Source organism: Papio anubis, chromosome 7 (assembly GCF_008728515.1).
Source record: "Papio anubis isolate 15944 chromosome 7, Panubis1.0, whole genome shotgun sequence".
Lineage (NCBI taxonomy): Eukaryota > Metazoa > Chordata > Mammalia > Primates > Cercopithecidae > Papio > Papio anubis.
Genome location: NC_044982.1, coordinates 135,791,771 through 135,810,444, shown reverse-complemented (window position 1 = coordinate 135,810,444; position 18,674 = coordinate 135,791,771). Strand labels below are relative to the sequence as shown.

Sequence of the window (18,674 nt, the reverse complement as noted above, 5' to 3'; positions counted from 1 at the left end):
ACAGGCGCCGCCACCACGCCCGGCTAATTTTTTTTTGTATTTTTTTTAGTAGAGACGGGGTTTCATTGTGTTAGCCAGGATGGTCTCGATCTCCTGACCTCGTGATCCGCCCGTCTCGGCCTCCCAAAGTGCTGGCATTACAGGCTTGAGCCACCGCGCCCGGCCTAATTTTTGTATTTTTAGTAGAGACGGGGTTTCATCATGTTGTCTAGGCTGGTCTCAAACTCCTGACCTCAAGTGATCCACCCACCTCGGCCTCCCAAAGTGTTGGGATTACAGGCGTGAGCCAGTGCGTCCGGCCAAAATTTTTTAACTATTAAGAGTGTAAAAATACAATAACCTCTAAAATTTTCTTCATTGTTAACTACATGTTAACCCCCACATAATGCTTCCTAACTAGCTAGAAGATTTTATAATTAGGCATTCCTGATTCTGTAGCCTGTAACTGTGAGTGCATAAGTAAACTTGATGTACTTTGTGCACGGCTCTCGTGGGTCTTCATAACTGCCTCCCAGCCGTCCGTACAGCAGAATAAAGGCCATGCAGTTTATTTCCTGACCCTTCCTTTAATAGTGTTTTGGAGAGCCATTTCCAGTCTCAGAAGGAGTGCTACGAAAAGGAGATTGAAGCTTTGAATTTCAAAGTGGTGCATCTAAGTCAAGAAATCAACCACCTGCAGAAGTTATTCAGAGAAGAAAATGACATCAATGAAAGCATCCGTCTTGAAGTGACCAGGCTAACATCAGAGAATATGGTATGGTCTCAGCCAGGGGCCCCAGTCGTGGCCATCATACTAGAGATGTTCTTTGTCAATGGAGTCAAATTCAGTTTCTTGGCAGTAAAAGAGTGGATATAAATTACTTTTTCCAGAAGTGAAATAACTCAGTCTGGTGATTAAACTATAAAATGACTGCAGACCAGAGAGCACTCTGATACAAGAGTGTGTGTGTTCACCACAGGATGGGTGCAGGTGCTGTGATTGTGTGTGTGTGCGTAAGTGTGTATGTTTTAAAGTCTGTATTTAAATCCAGCCTTAACCCCTTGGAAAGTGACCACAAAATTGAAGGGTAGCTCTTGAAACAGGAGTGTGTCAGAAGGCCAGTCCTGCTCATGCTTCAAATCTCATTTTTTTTTTTTTTTTTTGAGACAGAGTCTCACTCTGTCACCCAGGCTGGAGTGCAGTGGTGCAATTGCAGCTCACTGCAACCTCCACCTCCCGGGTTCAAGCAATTCTCCTACCTCAGCCTCCCAAGTAGCTGGGATTACAGGCACCCACTACCACGCCCAGCTAATTTTGCATTTTTAGTAGAGACAGGGTTTCACTATGTGGGCAAGGCTAGTCTTGAACTCCTGACCTCGTGATCCGCCCACCTCGGCCTCCCAAAGTGGCATAAACCACCGTGCCTGGCCTTCAAATCTCACCTTTTCAAGGGCTTCCTCTTCCATGACATGCATTCCTAACCACTGCATTTGTCTCATTCTTTCTTCCAACTCATGCCTACTGGCCTGAAGAAATGCTTTAGGAATCTCCTCACTCAAAAAGCCATCTCTGTCTTAACCCCACACTCCTGTGGCCATCACCCATTTCTTTGGTGAGTTAGTCAGACTTACGAAGACCCTCTAGGCATACTCCCTTCACACACCTCCCATTCACTGCCCACCACCCCATTCTGTCGTGTGCCCCCACCACTGGCTGACTCTGCCTGCACAGAGCTGAGCACTAAGAGTTCCTTTGCACCCTCATCTTACTGTGTCTCAGCAGCCCCCGGCGATGCTAATCTTGCCCTCTCCGCCTTGTTCTCTTGGCTTCCAGGATGCCCAGCTCTCCCAGCATTCTTGTCCTACCTCACTGGCTGCTGCTCCCCTACTTCCTTACTACCCTCTCCTCTCCCTAAACTGGGAGTGTTAGGAAATCCCGGGGCTGTAGCAGCAGTTGAGGACCAGGGGTGGACACAGGGAACAGTAGTGGGGGACCTTTACACCTTTGTTTTTTCCTTGGATGAAATTTCAATGAGGAATTTGCAATGAGACACAATTGCACAGTCAAACAAGTACAGATGCTCCTCAGCTTACCATGGGGCTATGTCCCAATAAACCCATCGTTTGTTGGAAGTATTGTATTGTAAGTTGAGAATGCATATAATACACCTAACCTACCAGGCATCGTAGCTTAGCCCAGCCTGCTTTAAACGTGCTCGGAATGCTTACATTCGCTTGCGCTTGGGCAAAATCATCTAACACAAAGCCTATTTTTATAATAAAGTGTTGAATATCTCATGTAATTTATCAAATACTATACTGTGAAAGTGAAACACAGAATGGTTGAATGGCTGCTTGAAGTATGGTTTCTACTAAATGCGTATCACTTTCACACCATCACAAACTCAAAAAATAGTAAGTTGAGCCATCGTAAATCAGTGGCTGTCTGTATTCTTCATTTAGACTTCGGAGGCCTGGATCTCAGCCACTCAGTTTTAAAATGAGCATGTTTATAAACTTGGGGAAGGAAAAAAAAAAACAACCCTGTTTAACCTAACTGCAGGTAGAGGCAATAGACGTGTAAGGAAATATACAGATAGGGACAAAGGATTGAGAAACTTACTGGGTGATTTCAGACCTCTACTAACAGAGCAGTGCGTGTCCTGGAATTCAAAAGTTGCAGTGGGACCCTTTGAGATGGCTTTCCCTGTTCCTAGATGAGGAGATGATGGCTCTGGGCTTGGACCAAAGAGGCTGGCTGCCATTTCTTCACCCAATTCCTCCCTCAACTCAACATAGGATTTCTATACATGTACACATCCTTCTCTTGCTATCGTAGCTGTATGAGAACTGCTTCCTCTGAGCACACTGGTGTTTCCCGAGACTATATAGATTTTGAGGTTAAAAAAAAAAAGAATGTTAATCCAGTCTAATGTCGTGGCCAGCTCTTTTACACAATTATATGTTCCGCAGGCTGAATGCCAAGACAGTTTAGTTTGCTTCTGATATTTTAAAGTTCATAGATCAAAGTATTTTATATTCTGATATTTCTAATTCTTCTCTAAAGATGATCCCAGACTTTAAACAGCAAATTTCAGAATTGGAGAAGCAGAAGCAAGATCTTGAAATCCGCCTGAATGAACAAACTGAGAAAATGAAAGGTAACTGAAACCATCATGAACCTGCTTGTAGAAGATGGTTTCCCGTACCCAGGAAGTGACACTGAAATGTCCTCGTACTCGGGGGTTTTAAACTCTGGTTCTCCAGGGGGCTGGGCAGGTAACAAATGTGAGAAGGGGGCTAGTTGAAACATATGGGAAGGTATGTAGGACATTTAAAGGAGGTGCAGGCTGAGTGCAGTGGCTCACACCTGTAATCCCAGCACTTTGGGAAGCAGAGACGGGTGGATCATTTAAAGCCAGGAGTTCGAGTTTGAGACCAGTCTGCCAGTCTGGGCAATATGATGAAACCTCATCTCTACAAACTTTTTTTTTTTCTTTTTGAGACTGAGTTTCACTCTTGTCGCCCAGGCTAGAGTGCAATGGTGCGATCTCTGCTTACTGGAGCCTCCGCCTCCCAGGATCAAGCGATTCTCCTGCCTCAGCTTCCTGAGTATATGGGATTACAGGCACCCACCACCACACCCAGCTAATTTTTTTTTTTTTTTTTTTTTGTATTTTTAGCAGAGATGGGGTTTCGCCGTTGGCCGGGTTGGTCTTGAGCTCCTGGCTTCAGGTGATCCACCTACCTTGGCCTCCCAAAGTGCTGGGATTATAGCCAAGAGCTACTGAACCCAGCCCAAAAAATTTTAAAACATAAGTCAGGCATGGCAGTATGTTCCTGTAGTCCCAGCTGTGTGGGAGACTGAAGTGCAAGGACCACTTGAGCCCGGGAGGTGATGGCTGAAGCGAGCCATGATTGCGCCACTGCACTCCAGCCTGGGTGACACAGTGAGATCCTGTCTCTGAAAAAAATACAGTAAAATAAAGAGGCTTCTGCCTCCAAGCTCCAGTGATTGTTGCCCAGTGGGAATATGAGCCCAGTATTGCTAGAGATTCCTATTTTTAAAGAAAACCCAGGAATCCAGATTTTTATGTGAAATATTATAATTTTTAAATGATGGTTTAAAAATGTTTAAACATTGTTCAGACCAAATAAAAGTTAATCTCTGCCTGGATACAGTTTAAGACAAGCTTGTTCAAGCCACAGCCCATGGGCCACATGCAGCGCAGGACAGCTTTCAAGGAGGCCCAACACAAATTCGTAAACTTTCTGAAAACGAGATTTTTTTTGCAATTTTTTTTTCAGCTCATCAGCTATTGTTACTGTTAGTGTATTTTATATGTGGCCCAAGACAATTCTTATTCCAATATGGGCCAGAGAAGCCAAAAGATTGGACACCCCTGGTTTAGGACTTTTAAAAATTGAAAATAATACCAAACCCAAATCAGAATGCAGTGATATGCCCCCCCACCCCCCACAAAGTATTGACAGTTCTTCTTATTATAGGAAAACTAGAAGAATTGTCTAATCAGTTAAATCGCAGTCAAGAGGAGGAAGGAACACAAAGAAAGTAAGTGTAAATATGTGTGTACCTCAAGTTCATGCTCATGTAATGCTTTTCTGAAACTGTAGAATATACCAAGATGTGTTACTAATGCCAAAAAGCCAGATGGTAATTAATATATGTGATATATTGCCATTCCAATGGGAAGGAAAAAATATGTGTATGTACAGCACACTCAGCAGCAGCAGCAGCTGCAGCATCTCTGGGAGATGGTTAAGGAACAATACATTGGTTGCCTCCAGGCAGTTGCCTTCAGGCTTGGTGACTGATGCACAGAGGAGGGGAGGACCCGTACTTTTCACTGTATATGTACACTTTTGTACCCTTGAAATGCTATACCATGCATTTGAATAATCTGTTCAAACAACGGATAAGAGTCTGTGAGAGAGAACGGTTTCTATTAGCAGACTATTTAGATTTAGGGTAAGAATTAAAAACCCATGTCGATGGAAAATCTTCATTGCTAATCCCCCCAAATTTCCATCCTGACCAACAAAGGGCCTCATGCCCTGGCAGAGCCTTGTGGGGAGAATGTTCTGTTTTTTTGCCAACTTGTTGAGACAGTTATTTTTCCAAAATAATAAATGGACACTTGACATCCCCAAGAGCATCTTTAGTCATGTGACTTTATCAGTAGGATGAGGACCCAAAGTAGTGGAAAAGGAGCAAGGCACCATTTTGGAACTCTTCTCATGGTCTCCCCTCCTCTCTTCTATCTGATCCCTGGCTTTGTGAGTGTCTGGTCCCCAGGCTGGTCACAAAGGGGATGACTGCTGAGCTGTCACAGGGTATGGTGGGCGTGGATGTCTCATGGGAACAGTGAGTGGGGCTGGGGTTGGGTGGAGAATGGAACCTCTTATTGGGTGAAGGAGACTAGAGCAGTCCATGGACAATTTTCTGTCCCAGCCAGTCCTGGTCTCTTTTCCTTCCCCCAGAAGGACGCCCCTATTCAAGTACTATTTGCTTTACACAGAAATTGGCCACGGTGTTCTCCCATCTTTGGAAATATCACCACTTGCTATGACAGTGAGTGACTTCTCCATGACGGTCATACTGATACTAGCCATTCCTCCCTCCCTTTCTCAGGGCCATGGAAGCCCAGAATGAAATACATACCAAAGAGAAGGAGAAGCTGATTGATAAGATTCAAGAAATGCAGGAGGCCAGTGACCACTTGAAGAAACAATTTGAAACTGAAAGTGAAGTCAAGAGTAACTTCTGGCAGGAAGCATCTCGGCTCACTTTGGAAAACAGGGTGAGAAGTCTTCTAACTTGGTGATAGAGACTGTCTGTGTGCAAATGATGCTGAAAGGGGGGACGTGCCGCCTAAAGCATATAATTAACATCTATAGACCAAAGGTCCTTCTATCAGAACCGTCTGTTTTCTTATCCCAAAAGACACGTGGTCTCTGAGGTTGGCTTTGGGAAGGCGTTGGGGACTTACAGGCCTCAGAGACTTACAGGCCAGCCTGGGGAGGGTGAAGGAGGAGAGACAGTGAGGTGCAGGCCGTGGTTCCCCAGCACTATCAGTGGACGGCACCATCCAGGATGGAGTCACCATGCTCTGGAACACACTGAGGCTAGCAAGGCCTACGTGTGAGTGCTTTACCCAGCAAAACTCACTCCATGTAAGTGCCCATGCTTTCTTCTCAGGGGGTGGCCTTCCCACAATTTTAAGAGTCAAAATGTTCTTCTATGAAACGATCATGATGTCGATGGAAGGCTTAGAAACTTTTTAAAAGTGGTTAAGGTCTTTTCTGAGTTTTAAATGCCCTTACCAAAATGAAATTGGGTAACTGTACGTCAAGTCCCAGCAATGATTTTGAAATTGTGATGCTGTATGGAAGCCGGAAGACTGAGAAGTGCTGAAGTGACAGGTAGGCCACTTTCCTAGGAGCTGAGACCCTCTTGGGCCCCTTCGAGACCTGAGAGCTTCCAAGAGGGTGACCCAGGAGGGCTGACGAGTCCAGTGGGTCAGTGTGGACATGCCCACGTGCCCTTCTCCCCGCTGACAGGGCCCCTATTTCCAATCTCACAGGAAAAGCCTGATAGAGGAAAAACACATTTTGGGTGTCAGGGTTTAACTCTGAAGAATGGTTACATCCAAAAAGAGACATTCCAGGAGTTTAACATTTAATAGGAAGTAACAAATTCCAATCAGTGGCACCTACATGATGGCTGTCTTTTCTGAGGTGGATATAACTTTCTCGGAGACTAGAATCCTCATATTACACCAGAGAAGCAACCGCCTGCTGTCCATGTGTGTGAGGCTGCCTTGCCTTGCCTTCTGTGGGCCCCTGGGATCTCAGTGGAGCCAGTGGTCAGGGAGAAGCTACATGGGTGGGTCATGCGTGTGCTGCGCATGTCATCCCACTTGATCCTTTACTCTGACTGTCCCAGTGCATTGTGATTTATGAGTTCGTTCCTGGTGCCCCAGAGCACAGCCCGGTCCTGGTGCCCTCTTCTGGAGCTCCTCTGAGTGTCTGGCTTTGCTCCCCACAGGTGCGCTGAGCTGGGGAGCCGACAGGCCTGACGTGTTCATTTCCATAGCTCTTTCTGAACCTGGAGTAGCCTCACTGTTACATATAAGCAGAGGGACATACAACAAGAGTATCATCTCTATACATTAGCCGGCGGATTCTACCCACAGATGAGACCTGATCTGTATTAGTTTGCCAGGGCTGCCGTGACAAATGACCACAAACCAGGTGCCTTAAAACAACAGAAATGTGTTCTCTCCATTATGGAGGTCAGAAGTCTGAAGTCAAGGTGTCAGCAGGGCACACTCCTCCGAAGTCTCTAAGCAAAACCCGTCCTTGCCTCTCCCAGCTTCTAGAGGGCTCCAGGTCTTCCTTGGTTTGGGGCAGTGTGACTCCAGCCTCTGCCTCACTGCACCTGGCCTTCTCCCTGTCTGTCTCTGTGTTCTTTTCTGTCGGTTATAAGGACATCTGCATTGGATTTACAGCCCACCCTAAATTGTAGTGGCCATCTCTCATATTGACTCTCAGCTTACCACAGCTGCAAGGATCCTATTTCCATATAAAGTCACCACATTCTGGAGTTTGAGTTGGACATGAATTTCAGGGTGACACTGTTCAAGCCACTATGTGATGCTTTGAGTCAAAGAAAAATTTTTTTTGCCGGGCGCAGTGGCTCAAGCCTGTAATCCCAGCACTTTGGGAGGCCAAGACGGGCGGATCACGAGGTCAGGAGATCGAGACCATCCTGGCTAACACGGTGAAACCCCGTCTCTACTAAAAAATACAAAAAAACTAGCTGGGCGAGGTGGCGGGCGCCTGTAATCCCAGCTACAGGGGAGGCTGAGGCAGGAGAATGGCGTAAACCTGGGAGGCGGAGCTTGCGGTGAGCTGAGATCCGGCCACTGCACTCCAGCCCGGGCGACAGAGCAAGACTTCGTCTCAAAAAAAAGAAAAAAGAAAAATTTTTTTTTCCAGACTCTTTTGTCACTGAAAAGGAAATTCTTATTAAGAGATTTAAAAAAAAAAAAAAAAAAAACTTTTAGTAATAATTTCACTATTTATCAAAGAAATTCAAAATTAAAACTAGGTATTATTTTTGCCTGTCAAATTAGCAGAGATCTGGGCCTAGCACAGTGGCTCATACCTGTAATCCCAGCACTTTAAGATGTCATGGCAGAAGTATGACTTGAGGCCAGGAGTTCAACCAGCCAGGGCAATGTAGCAAGACCCCATCTCTACAAGGAAAACTTTTTTTTTTTTTAACTAGCCAAGTGTGGTGGTGCATGCCTATAGTTCTAGCTACTCAGGAGGCTGAGGCAAGAGGACTGCTTGAGCCCAGGAGGTTGAGGCTACAGTAAGCTATGATCACACTACTGCACTCCAGCCTGGGTGACAGAGCAAAACCCTATCTCTAAAAATACTACTACTACTAATAATAATAATTAATAGAGATGCTCCTGGAGAGAACATCTTGAAATGGGCACTGTCATACATGGTTGCTGGGAATATAAATTGGTATAAACTTTCTTGAGGGCTTATTTGAAGGTATGGCTCATGAACCTTTGGAAAGTACATTCCCTTTGACTCAGTAACACAACTTGTAAGGTTCTATCCTAAGTAAATACTTGAACATGTGGACCAAGATTTTTGTTCAGAGTGATCATCATAGTGTTAATAATCAGAGAGGAAAAAAAAGCAACCCAAAGGAATCAAATGCATATCTAACAATAGAGCAAAGGTTAAATTGTTGTATGATATAGTATGACTTGGCTGTTAAAATGATGGTTTGGGTATATTATCAATGACATGGGAAAATGTCTGCAGTATAACTAGAGAAAAATGTAGGATTTGAAATTTTGCATGTAATATGATCCCAATTTTATAAAATGTACATTTACCATGTTGGGAAAAAAGGAATGAAATCAATATGTTAAGAGTGGTTTTTTTCCTGAGTTATGGGTTGATGGGTGACCCATTTTATTAGATATATTATAAGATGGGCTTGAATTGGAGGGAAGAAGCTCTACTGACACCTCCACTTCTAAAGTCAACAGAGTTCCTAACATGTCTAGCCAGGGACACAGAATGGTGGCAGGGAGAGAGGTGGCCGCACAGAGTAGAAACAGCACAATGTCCCTTGGCCCCAAGAGTCCCTAGAGGGCACACAGCTGCAGTGACCCTGCATGGTGGGTCTTTCTGGGTCAGAGAAGCCTGAGTTCTATATGTGTCAAAGGCTCAGATCTGGAAGAACTTAAACACTGTATGTCCTTTATAGGAAGTATTTCTAGGTATCCAAGGACTCTCCTGGTTCTGGAACCAAATTCAGCATGGGCAAGGCCACCTCCTTATCAGGAAGGAAAGGTAAAACCAGGCCCAAATCTCTGAACATTTCTCTGGCTCCAGCTTCTGACATCTAGAAAGCCCATTTTCTCACATTCATATTTTTAAATTCTCTATGATGGGCATTCCTATGTAATAAGAGCAAGATAAATGTAGTGCATGCATACAATAGGATATTATTCAGCCATAAGAATATGTGAAATGCTGATACTTGCTACGGCATGGATGAATTTTGAAAACCTTATGCTAAGCGAAAGAAGCCAGACATACAAAAAACCTATTCTATGAATTTATTTATATGAGATGCCCAGAATAGGCAAATCCGTAGAGACAGAAAGTAGACGAGTGGTTGCTAGGTGCTGGAAGGGTATGAGGAACTAGAGAGTGACACTAAAGGTTAGTTTTCTTTTTGGAGTAACAAAATGTTCTGGAATTAAATAATGGTGATCGTAGCACAACTCTTGACTACCCTAAAAAACCTTTGAGTTTACAATTTAAGTGGGTGAGTTGTACAGTATGTGAACAGTATTGTAGCTCAATAAAGCTGTTACCAAAAAAGAAAAAAAATAGATTAAAGTGCTTCTAAGCTAAATCCTGGTTTCTTTTTATTGCTGTAGGATCTTGAAGAAGAATTAGACATGAAGGACAGAGTGATTAAAAAGCTACAAGATCAAGTCAAGACACTAAGCAAGACAGCTGGAAAAGGTAAGAAACAATACTTGTTTTCTTATTCTTTTGAGCTAAGGCTAACATGCACTCGTTTATTTTCTCTCTGGTCCAAAGCTTATGAAACCCAAAGGAATGATTCTCAAGTGGTGAGGTTTGGGACCTAGTGCTGGGCTAACGAAAAGATCCTTTGGGACAAGAAGACAGCTCCCTCCCGCTCAGATGATACCAGATACGTTGATGTACCTGCAAGAGACATCCTATAATTAATACATTAACCTCTTCCTCTGTTAGCTCCCTTTTTTAAAAAATGAAATTGTGAACAAGTTTTCAATTAACTGCTTGAAATTCACCTTCTCTCCTTGTTACATATGTAGGATTAGTTAGTATCCAAATTTCTATTAGAAAAGTAGAGAGCTAAGAAGCAGACATCCTGAACATGGACTGCACTGCACACATAAAGCATCCTTGTGAGCCTCTGTGAAAGGGACCCTCAGCCCTTCATCCCTCCTTCTGTTTCCATCACTGAACTTTGCCTGTGTTCAGCTCCTGCTCACATTTCTCACTCTTTCATTCCTTATTACTTTTTCCTCTTCCTCCCAGCCTTATTGCCAAGGCTGTGTCTTGTTTGTTCCTTTTTCTATATTCATCTCTTTGAAGAGCGGCTTTAATTCTTACTTACCCAACTCTCACCTCAAATTTGAAATGTCCACAAGCAAACTCAGGATCCTTTTCCTTCAGTAATAAATGACAAATGGCAGTCTGCCCCATGAGAGCAGGGCCCAGGTCTGTGCTTCCAGCCCCCGCTGCATCCCCACTATTGTGATGAATGAACCACCATTCACCACCCTGGCTCACCTTTCAGACTTCTGACCTCCAGAGCTGTACGAGTAAACATTTGTGTTGTTTTAAGCCTCTGTGTTTGCAGTAACTTTTTACAGCAGCCATGGGAAACTAATACAGCCCTCTCAGTAAGGATCATGCACATTGGTACTTTGCACACCAAATGTTTCACGAGTCTTCTTTCACAGTAGCATCAGCATCTTGAAGACAAGGCAATATCTAGGATTTCTTTCCTGTTACCATGTGCTGGATACATATCAGGCACTCATAAGGCTCTTCAAAGGATAACTGGGCCTTTTCAGCAGCAGCTGTACTCACTCATATACTCACAAAGAGGAATCACTACTTGGAGAAATTCTTCAGGATACAATACAGTACAGTTTTAATGTATCTGAAAGCCACAGACATTTACGTGCAAACCAGCCAGAATGGGGTAGGAGAGTAGTCACATTATGAGACCTGTGAAAGCTGCTTTTGTGTATTCAGCTGATTGTTTGCCTCTGTCTACAGCCAATGATGTGCACTCATCCTCAGGACCTAAGGAGTACCTTGGAATGCTGCAATACAAGAGAGAAGACGAGGCCAAGCTCATTCAGAACCTCATTCTTGGTACTGAAACCTGGAACTCTGGATTTTTGCTTTCTCTTTGAGAATCTGCACATCAGTCAGTGCCAAAGTCCTGGGCAGGGGTGGTCCTTTTTCTACTTTCTTCTTCCACTGCTTCTTACCCCAGCCCAGAGTTTCTCAACCTCAGCACTGTTGACCTGTTAACTCTGCGAATGGTGAGTAACAAAGGATGGAGCAGCATCCTTGACTTCTACTCGCTAGAAGCCAGCAGCAACCCCTAGTGATGACAATAAAAGATGTCTCCAGGTATTGCCGAATGTCCTGTGGGGGCCAAAACTGTCCTCAGTTGAGAACCGTTGCCCTGACCTTTTCCAAATTGTAGGACCAGGGTAGAAAAGAAACATCACCTCATTTTTGGGTCTCAGCACAGAAGCCATCATGGAAGTAATTGTGGCTCTGAGCTCCATTTGACTTCCGAGAAATTTCTCTGCAGCAATGTGATGGGGCTTCCCAGCCATGCCTCAAGTTACAGGAATGTCCCATGTGCATGCTCAGGATCTGGTGGTCATAGAAACAATCTTACTGCACTGTCTTCACTGTGACCTTCCACGTGGTTTTCTGGCATCGGGAGAAAAATCTGCCTCCCTGTCAGCTGGCCCCAAGATCTCAAAACACAAAGCCAGCATGTAGCCTTCCTTCCTCTTCTGCGAGTGAAACCCCTCAGCTCATGTGAGCACCCCCACCCTTTTCTTTCCCCCCATCACTGGCGTCATACAGTGTGAACCTCTTCTTTGTGCTTCTGTCTTCATGCAGCCAGGGGGACGTCCTTGTTTGCTTATCTTAACTTTTTTTGTAAGATTTATCTCTCCCCTTCATCCCCACTGTGCGTCTCCACCGCTCTCTTCTCCCCAAGGCCAGCTAGACATCCTGTGCTGCACTGGTGTGTGCCTGCTTTCCCTATTCAAGGCAGCTTCATGTGATTGCAGACACTGTACTCCATTCTCATCAGAGAGCTTGGAGTAGGGGTGCATGGAACTGGAGTTCCTTTCTTACAATGGGGGTCTGAAATCCAGAGTTTCCACACCAGGGAAAAATAAAGATTCTGTCTCTTATTCAACCTTTTAAGAAAGAGAAAGTCCTTCGTAAACAAGAAGAGGAACAAGTGGCACCTGTGTATTTTGTGACAAGAAAGGAGCCAGATGGAATTCCTCAAAGAGGAAATAAATCCATATACATTCAGGCACTGCATCAAGCACAGAAAAGCAAACAAGCCCCTGCCCCTAGTCACAGGTTCCTTAGGAGAAGAGCTGACCTGTCAGCTGTAATCCTCATTGGCTCTCTCTGCTTCAGACTTGAAGCCCCGTGGCGTGGTGGTGAACATGATCCCCGGGCTGCCGGCTCATATCCTGTTCATGTGTGTGCGCTACGCAGACTCTCTGAATGATGCCAACATGCTGAAGTCCCTCATGAACAGCACCATTAATGGCATCAAGCAGGTGGTTAAGGTAGGAAGTGCCTTTGACATTGGCCCTTGGTATCACATCTATGGGAATGACCAGATGCCCAGTATTTGCCCCTCCTGAGCCTCCCGTGTGTGGTGAGATGCCTGATTCCTCCCTCCCCACTATTGAAGGGAGCCACACTGTTAGGGAAAGATAAATGGATGAGCAACTGCCATAGCCCTCAAAGCCTTACTGGCGAGACTGCAACCTGGTAGCCACTGCCCCCACCACTGCTATCCCCTTAGGGTGTGAACTTATCAGCTGTGAAGGGTATATGTTCTATCTCTGTAACAAGGGTAAATCATGAGAAATGAAAAGGAATGAAAAATTACTTCTCTCTTCCCTTGGCAATTATATAATTCTTCTTCCTAAAAGCACATTGTGTATTTTTATTCCTAGTCCACAAATGAAGATGAACTGTGTATTAGTTAGGTTAGTTACTTAGTAAAGTTAAGCTATTGTAGCTATAAGACACCTGCCACCTCCCTTTGCCCAATATACAGTTTCTTAAAGAAGATGGGGAGGATTGTTCTTTGCTGATAGCAGTTCCATAATGAGCCATCTAGGTTGGAAGGTGGCTCTGTTCTATATGATCATGCAGGGACCCAGGTTCCTTCCAACTTGCTGTTGTCCATTCCCTAAGTCAGTGTCCTTATTGGAATGACTGAACAAGCAGGCAGCCAGCAGTTTACCACTGGGCGAGAGGGAACCTACCATAGGACATAGACCATGTGTGTATGGTGTACGTATCAGAAGTCACCAACTGAACTCTTATGAGCAATCATCTCTTCATGGTGTGACAAGTGGATAATGATCAAAAATGACAATGACAAAGGGTGGGATTTTGTGAAGGCTAACTTAACAGTAACACAAAGTTTATTGCTAATTTCCTTTCCAACTGAAACATAATCCTAAAATCATTCTTAGCATGCTGATTATTTTTCCTGGAAACTCCATAAATGATCAATGAGTAAATAACTGTATCTAAGCGTTGAAGATTTTTGTAAACAGACCTGGATCCTTGCTTACAGGGATAGTTACTTTGTAGAAAGAGTTCTCTGGTAATGCTTAGCGCATGCTGGAATCTTGGGTGTGGGTAGGGTGGTTGACTTAGTTCTAAGCCAGACCTGATGCTACCCTGAGTGTGGAAATTCCATTTGCCATAGTGGAGTTAGTACAAAAATCTTCTCTCTTTCTCTCTTTCTAGGAAATGACCAGTTTACAGTTATGTTAAAAAGTACTCGTTTCTGGGAATTACAATGTAATTGTAGAAGGGGGCAAGAAGACATAAGTAACACTAAAATAACTGTTTTTCATGCCCCTCCAAAAGAGAAGTGATGTTCGATATTAGGATATATGTGAATTTTTAATTAGGGAGATCCTAACTTATTTTTAGTAAAATATGTGTTCTAAAGAGTAATGAGGAATTAAATTCTTTTAAATACTCTAGGGAAGGTCAGGTGTGGTGGCTCACACCTGTAATCCCAGCACTTTGGGAGGCTGAGGCAGGTAGATCACTTGAGCTCACGAGTTCAAGACCAGCCTGGGCAACATGATGAAACCTTGTCTCTACGAAAAAGACAAAAATTGGCTAGGTGTGGTGGTGTGTGCCTGTAGTCCCAGCTACTCAGGAAGCTGAGGTGGGAAGAACACTTGAGCCCGGCAGGCAGAGGTTACAGTAAGCCAAGATCACACCACTGCACTCCAGCCTGGGTGATAGAGCCAGACCTTGTCTCATAAATAAATAAATAAATAAATAAACTCTAGGAAGAAAGAAACATAAAAACTAGATTTGTGAGATGTCATAGTATAGTAATTCTCCTCTGCTTCCAAAAAGTATCATGAATTCATTATTTATCTGGAGTTAGGAATAGAAAATTCACATTTGTTTGGTGCTGGATACTTTATAGTCACTGTCTTCACAGGAGCCACCAAAGTGTTTTTGGAAGGGGCTCCCATAAATTGATGTTTTCCTCCTGTCCATATTTGCATAAATTGGCTTTTCTTAAGACAAGCTGGTATTGTGTTCCAGCACAGGACACAGAGTATTTGCCTCCTCTTGATGCTCTGGGGTGTTTAGCCAAATATTCATAAACCAAGAGACGCATGGCATGAGGACTGTAAGACCCCTTTCTCACCAGCATCTTCAGTCTCAACTTCTCCGTGGCCCCCTCCCACTGCCTTTGCATGTGCCCAGGACCTGCCCCTCCCCACCTCCAGCACACAGCAGTTACAGCGATGTGCCCACATACCCTCTTTAGCCACTGTTCCTTTCCCTCCACTCCGGACTGCCAAAGTGCTTAAACTATTGGTCTCCACCAGTTCTCTTTGTCACTCCTTGCAGTCTGGCTTCTAACCCATCACTCTACAGATAGATCACCAGTAATTCCTCTTACTAAAACCAGTGGTGTTTCTTTACTTTTTATTCTCTTTAAATTGACCAAAGCATTAGCACCATCTCCTTGAAAGCTTCCTCCCTTGTCTTTTAAATCCCAGGATTTTCTCTGCTTTCCTCTTCCCCCTCTGATCACTGTACCTCTGCCTTCGCTGCTTGTTCCTCTTCTTCCTGCCCTGTAAGTGGAGGCCTTCTCCCCAGCAGTCCTAGTCCTGAGCTCTTGTCTCTCCACCCATTTCCCTCAAGGGCTAGACCTCCTGCCTCTCTGAGGTTTCCTCAGCTGCTCTGCCTCCCCATCCTCTCTCTCCATCCCCTGAGCTTTGTAGCACAGTCTACAACCATTGTGTGGGTACTTGACCACCTACTAAACTCTGTCCTATCTATCTTCCCAGTGAGAATGTGAACTTAGGAGAGCAAGAAGTGAAACTTACACTGCTCATGCATTCCTTCAAGGCCGCTTCAACTTCATAATGAGCGACACAACCTGTACAGAAACATGTTACAAACTGTGACCTAAATAAATATAAGCTCTTATCATTATAGTATGAATTAGATAAAGGCTTTAGTGAATAAAAGAAAAATTAATTTTGGTCAAAAGCTACAAATAACCAAACAGGTAAGATGCTCAGAGGTACAAATAATAATTAAGTCCAATTCTGTCTTTTCTTATTTTTCTAAGGAACATTTAGAAGACTTTGAAATGCTGTCCTTTTGGCTTTCCAACACTTGCCATTTTCTCAATTGCCTGAAGCAGTACAGCGGAGAAGAGGTAGGGGGCGCTCACCTGCTTGTTTTGTGCTGACAGCCAGTCTAGAACCGCCTGAGCCAGAGCTCAATAGAGCCTCTATTCTCTTCACCCAGGAGGCCAACAGCACATTATCTGTTGGACTCTTGGGTATACACCACAGGCAAGAGACTTCTGGAAGCAGCTTAGATTTTGGGCACGGTACTAGGCCTCCTAGGTTTCCATTACTTTTAAATCAATAGGTAGATAAGACGAATTTTAAGTTTCCTCCTGGTTGTAAGACGTTTAGCATTATGACTCCAAAATACAGCCCTTGGTTTAAAATGCCTGGTTCTTCACAGCTGTTCTCTCTACAGGACCCTGACTGTTCCTCCATAATCTATAAATATGTTTCCTTTGCCACTCCGACTCTGCTTCCAGGAGGCTGATGTCATAAAAGAGTTCTCCACCTTCAAGTACTTGCAGAGAAAAATTTCATTGAACTAAAATAACAAAGTGGCTTTCAGGGTTTTCAGTGCTCTCTAAAATGGCTGTACCATTTCACAGCCCCACCGGCAGTGTATGATGTTTCCAGTGTCTCATACCTTCACCAACACTTGGTATTGACAGACATTCTTATCCTTTACCAGTGTCAGGGTATAAAATTATATCCTGTTGACTTAAATTGCATTTATTTGGTCACTAGCGAAGTCAAGCATAATTTTATATGTTTATTGGTCATTTGGGTTTCCTTTTGAATTGCCTAGTCACATCCTTTCTTTCTTTTTCTTAGGGTTGGTGTTTTTGTTATTGATTTGTAGGAGGTCTTTATATCATATGGATAGACTGTAGCTTCACTTCTAATTTTCTTTATGAAGTCCCTTGTCACACAGTTTTTGAATTTCGATATGCTTAACTCTGTCAAACCTGTTCTTTTATGATTTGTGTCTTGTTCAGAAATTCTTCCCCGCCCTGAGATCATGAAGATACTCTCTTCTAAACTTTTGTAGTTCACCTTTAGAGTTGACAATTATGTTTTTACCTATCCAAAATTGATATGTAAGGTAATGATCTAATATCCTCTTCCATATAGATAAACAGTTGTCCCAATGGAAAGAAGGTAAAATAAAATATAACAGTAATCTGACTAGTACTATAGAACAAAAGGAGAAGTAAAGAAAATCCAACCTCTGACTAAAAAGAATACCAAAACAGGAGGAGGCACAGACTAGTCCATTTACAGCAAACTGGTATCTGTCAGACATTAGTGGAAGAATGCCTTATTCAGCACTGTTTTATGATCCTTTCTTTGCCCCCTTCAGCCATGTATAGAATGTTCTTTTCCCTGTCTGACTGCTTTTTCAGTTACCATATTTTTATTTCTAAAATCTCTCTTGTTCCTTTTCACCTCTGCCTCTTACCACAATGTCCTATTCTTTCTTTTCTCTCTTTCTTTTTTGAGATGGGGTCTCACTCTCTCACCTAGGCTGGAGTGCAGTGGCATGATCTTGGATCACTGCAACCTTCGCCTCCCATGTTCAAGCAATTCTCCTACCTTAGCCTCCTGAGTAGCTGTGGCTACAGGCATGCACTACCATGCCCAGCTAATTTTTGTATCTTTAATAGAGATGGGGTTTTACTATGTTGGCCAGGCTGGTCTTGAACTCCTGACCTCAAGTGATCCGCCTGCCTCGGCCTCCCAAAGTGCTGGGATTACAGGCGTGAGCCACCATGCCCAGCCCCATAATGTCCTATTCTTAATTTTTTCTTTTTCTTTAGTCTCTTTGAACATGTTAAACATATTCCATTAGTTCACTTAGGCTACTATAACGAAATACCGCAGGCTGGGTGGCTTAAACAAGAGACTTATTTCCTCAGAGTTCTGGAGGCCAAACATCTGAGATCAGGGTGCCAGCATGGTCACTTCCTGGTGAGGGCTCTCTTCCTGGCTTGCTAACAGCCACTTTCTCCATCCCTGTGTCCTCACAGGACCTTTTCTGGGTGCATGGGTCAGAGAGAGGGAGAGAGAGGGCAAGCTCTCTCTGGTGTCTCTTCTTATGAGGACACCAATCTTATTAGATCACGCCACTATCCTCATGACCTCATTTAACCTCATTACCTCCCTAAAGGCCCCATCTCCAAATACAGCCACACTAGGGGGTTAGGGCTTCAATGTATGATTTTTAGGAGGACACATTCAATCCATAACACACACTTTAAAATATTTCAACTTTGTACTCTATAATTATCAGGTTATGAATCTCATTTATTGTATCCACTTACCTCTTCGTAGCAGTGTGTTTCCTTGGATGCTCTGCAGTTTTGTTTCATTTTCCTATACGCTTCCATGGGCTTTCTATGAGCTTTTCCACTTAGTCTGTAGGTTCCAGGGACAATGTTTGTAGGGAAGTGGGTAGGACAATGATAGTGTGACAGCCTGGGATCATATAGGAAATCAGTGCAATTTTTCTCTTATAGAAGGTACATGCTACCCAAGCATCATGAACTCATTTGATATAAATCAGACATTAAGTTTTAAGGTAAAAGAGTTATAGTAGCTGATTATTAATTTCCTACATGTTTGTATTATTCTAATACTTTATGTTTAAAA

At 43.7% G+C, this 18,674-nt stretch overlaps 1 protein-coding gene and 1 long non-coding RNA gene across 3 annotated transcripts in view; one reads left to right on the top strand and one right to left on the bottom strand.

Annotated features, from left to right (window-relative positions):
• Positions 1 to 244: 244 nt before the first annotated feature.
• LOC116275839 (unconventional myosin-Vc-like) overlaps positions 245 to 18,674 on the top strand; it is a 36,298-nt gene continuing 17,868 nt past the window's right edge. The window contains exons 1-8 of one of the 2 annotated variants that reach the window (XM_031668676.1): positions 245 to 754; positions 3,047 to 3,140; positions 4,489 to 4,552; positions 5,633 to 5,801; positions 9,984 to 10,071; positions 11,386 to 11,484; positions 12,793 to 12,947; positions 16,019 to 16,108. In XM_031668676.1, the coding sequence (XP_031524536.1) occupies positions 752 to 754; positions 3,047 to 3,140; positions 4,489 to 4,552; positions 5,633 to 5,801; positions 9,984 to 10,071; positions 11,386 to 11,484; positions 12,793 to 12,947; positions 16,019 to 16,108 (762 nt within the window). In that variant the 5' untranslated portion in view covers positions 245 to 751. Of the gene's footprint in view, positions 755 to 1,335; positions 1,593 to 3,046; positions 3,141 to 4,488; positions 4,553 to 5,632; positions 5,802 to 9,983; positions 10,072 to 11,385; positions 11,485 to 12,792; positions 12,948 to 16,018; positions 16,109 to 18,674 lie in introns of those variants that run through there. The other variant, XM_031668677.1, reaches the window with a different exon arrangement.
• LOC110743685 lies at positions 10,067 to 18,428 on the bottom strand. Its single transcript, XR_002523062.2, has 3 exons — positions 18,347 to 18,428; positions 15,771 to 15,823; positions 10,067 to 10,278 (listed from the first exon to the last, which is right to left on the bottom strand). It is a non-coding gene; the product is annotated as an uncharacterized LOC110743685 (long non-coding RNA).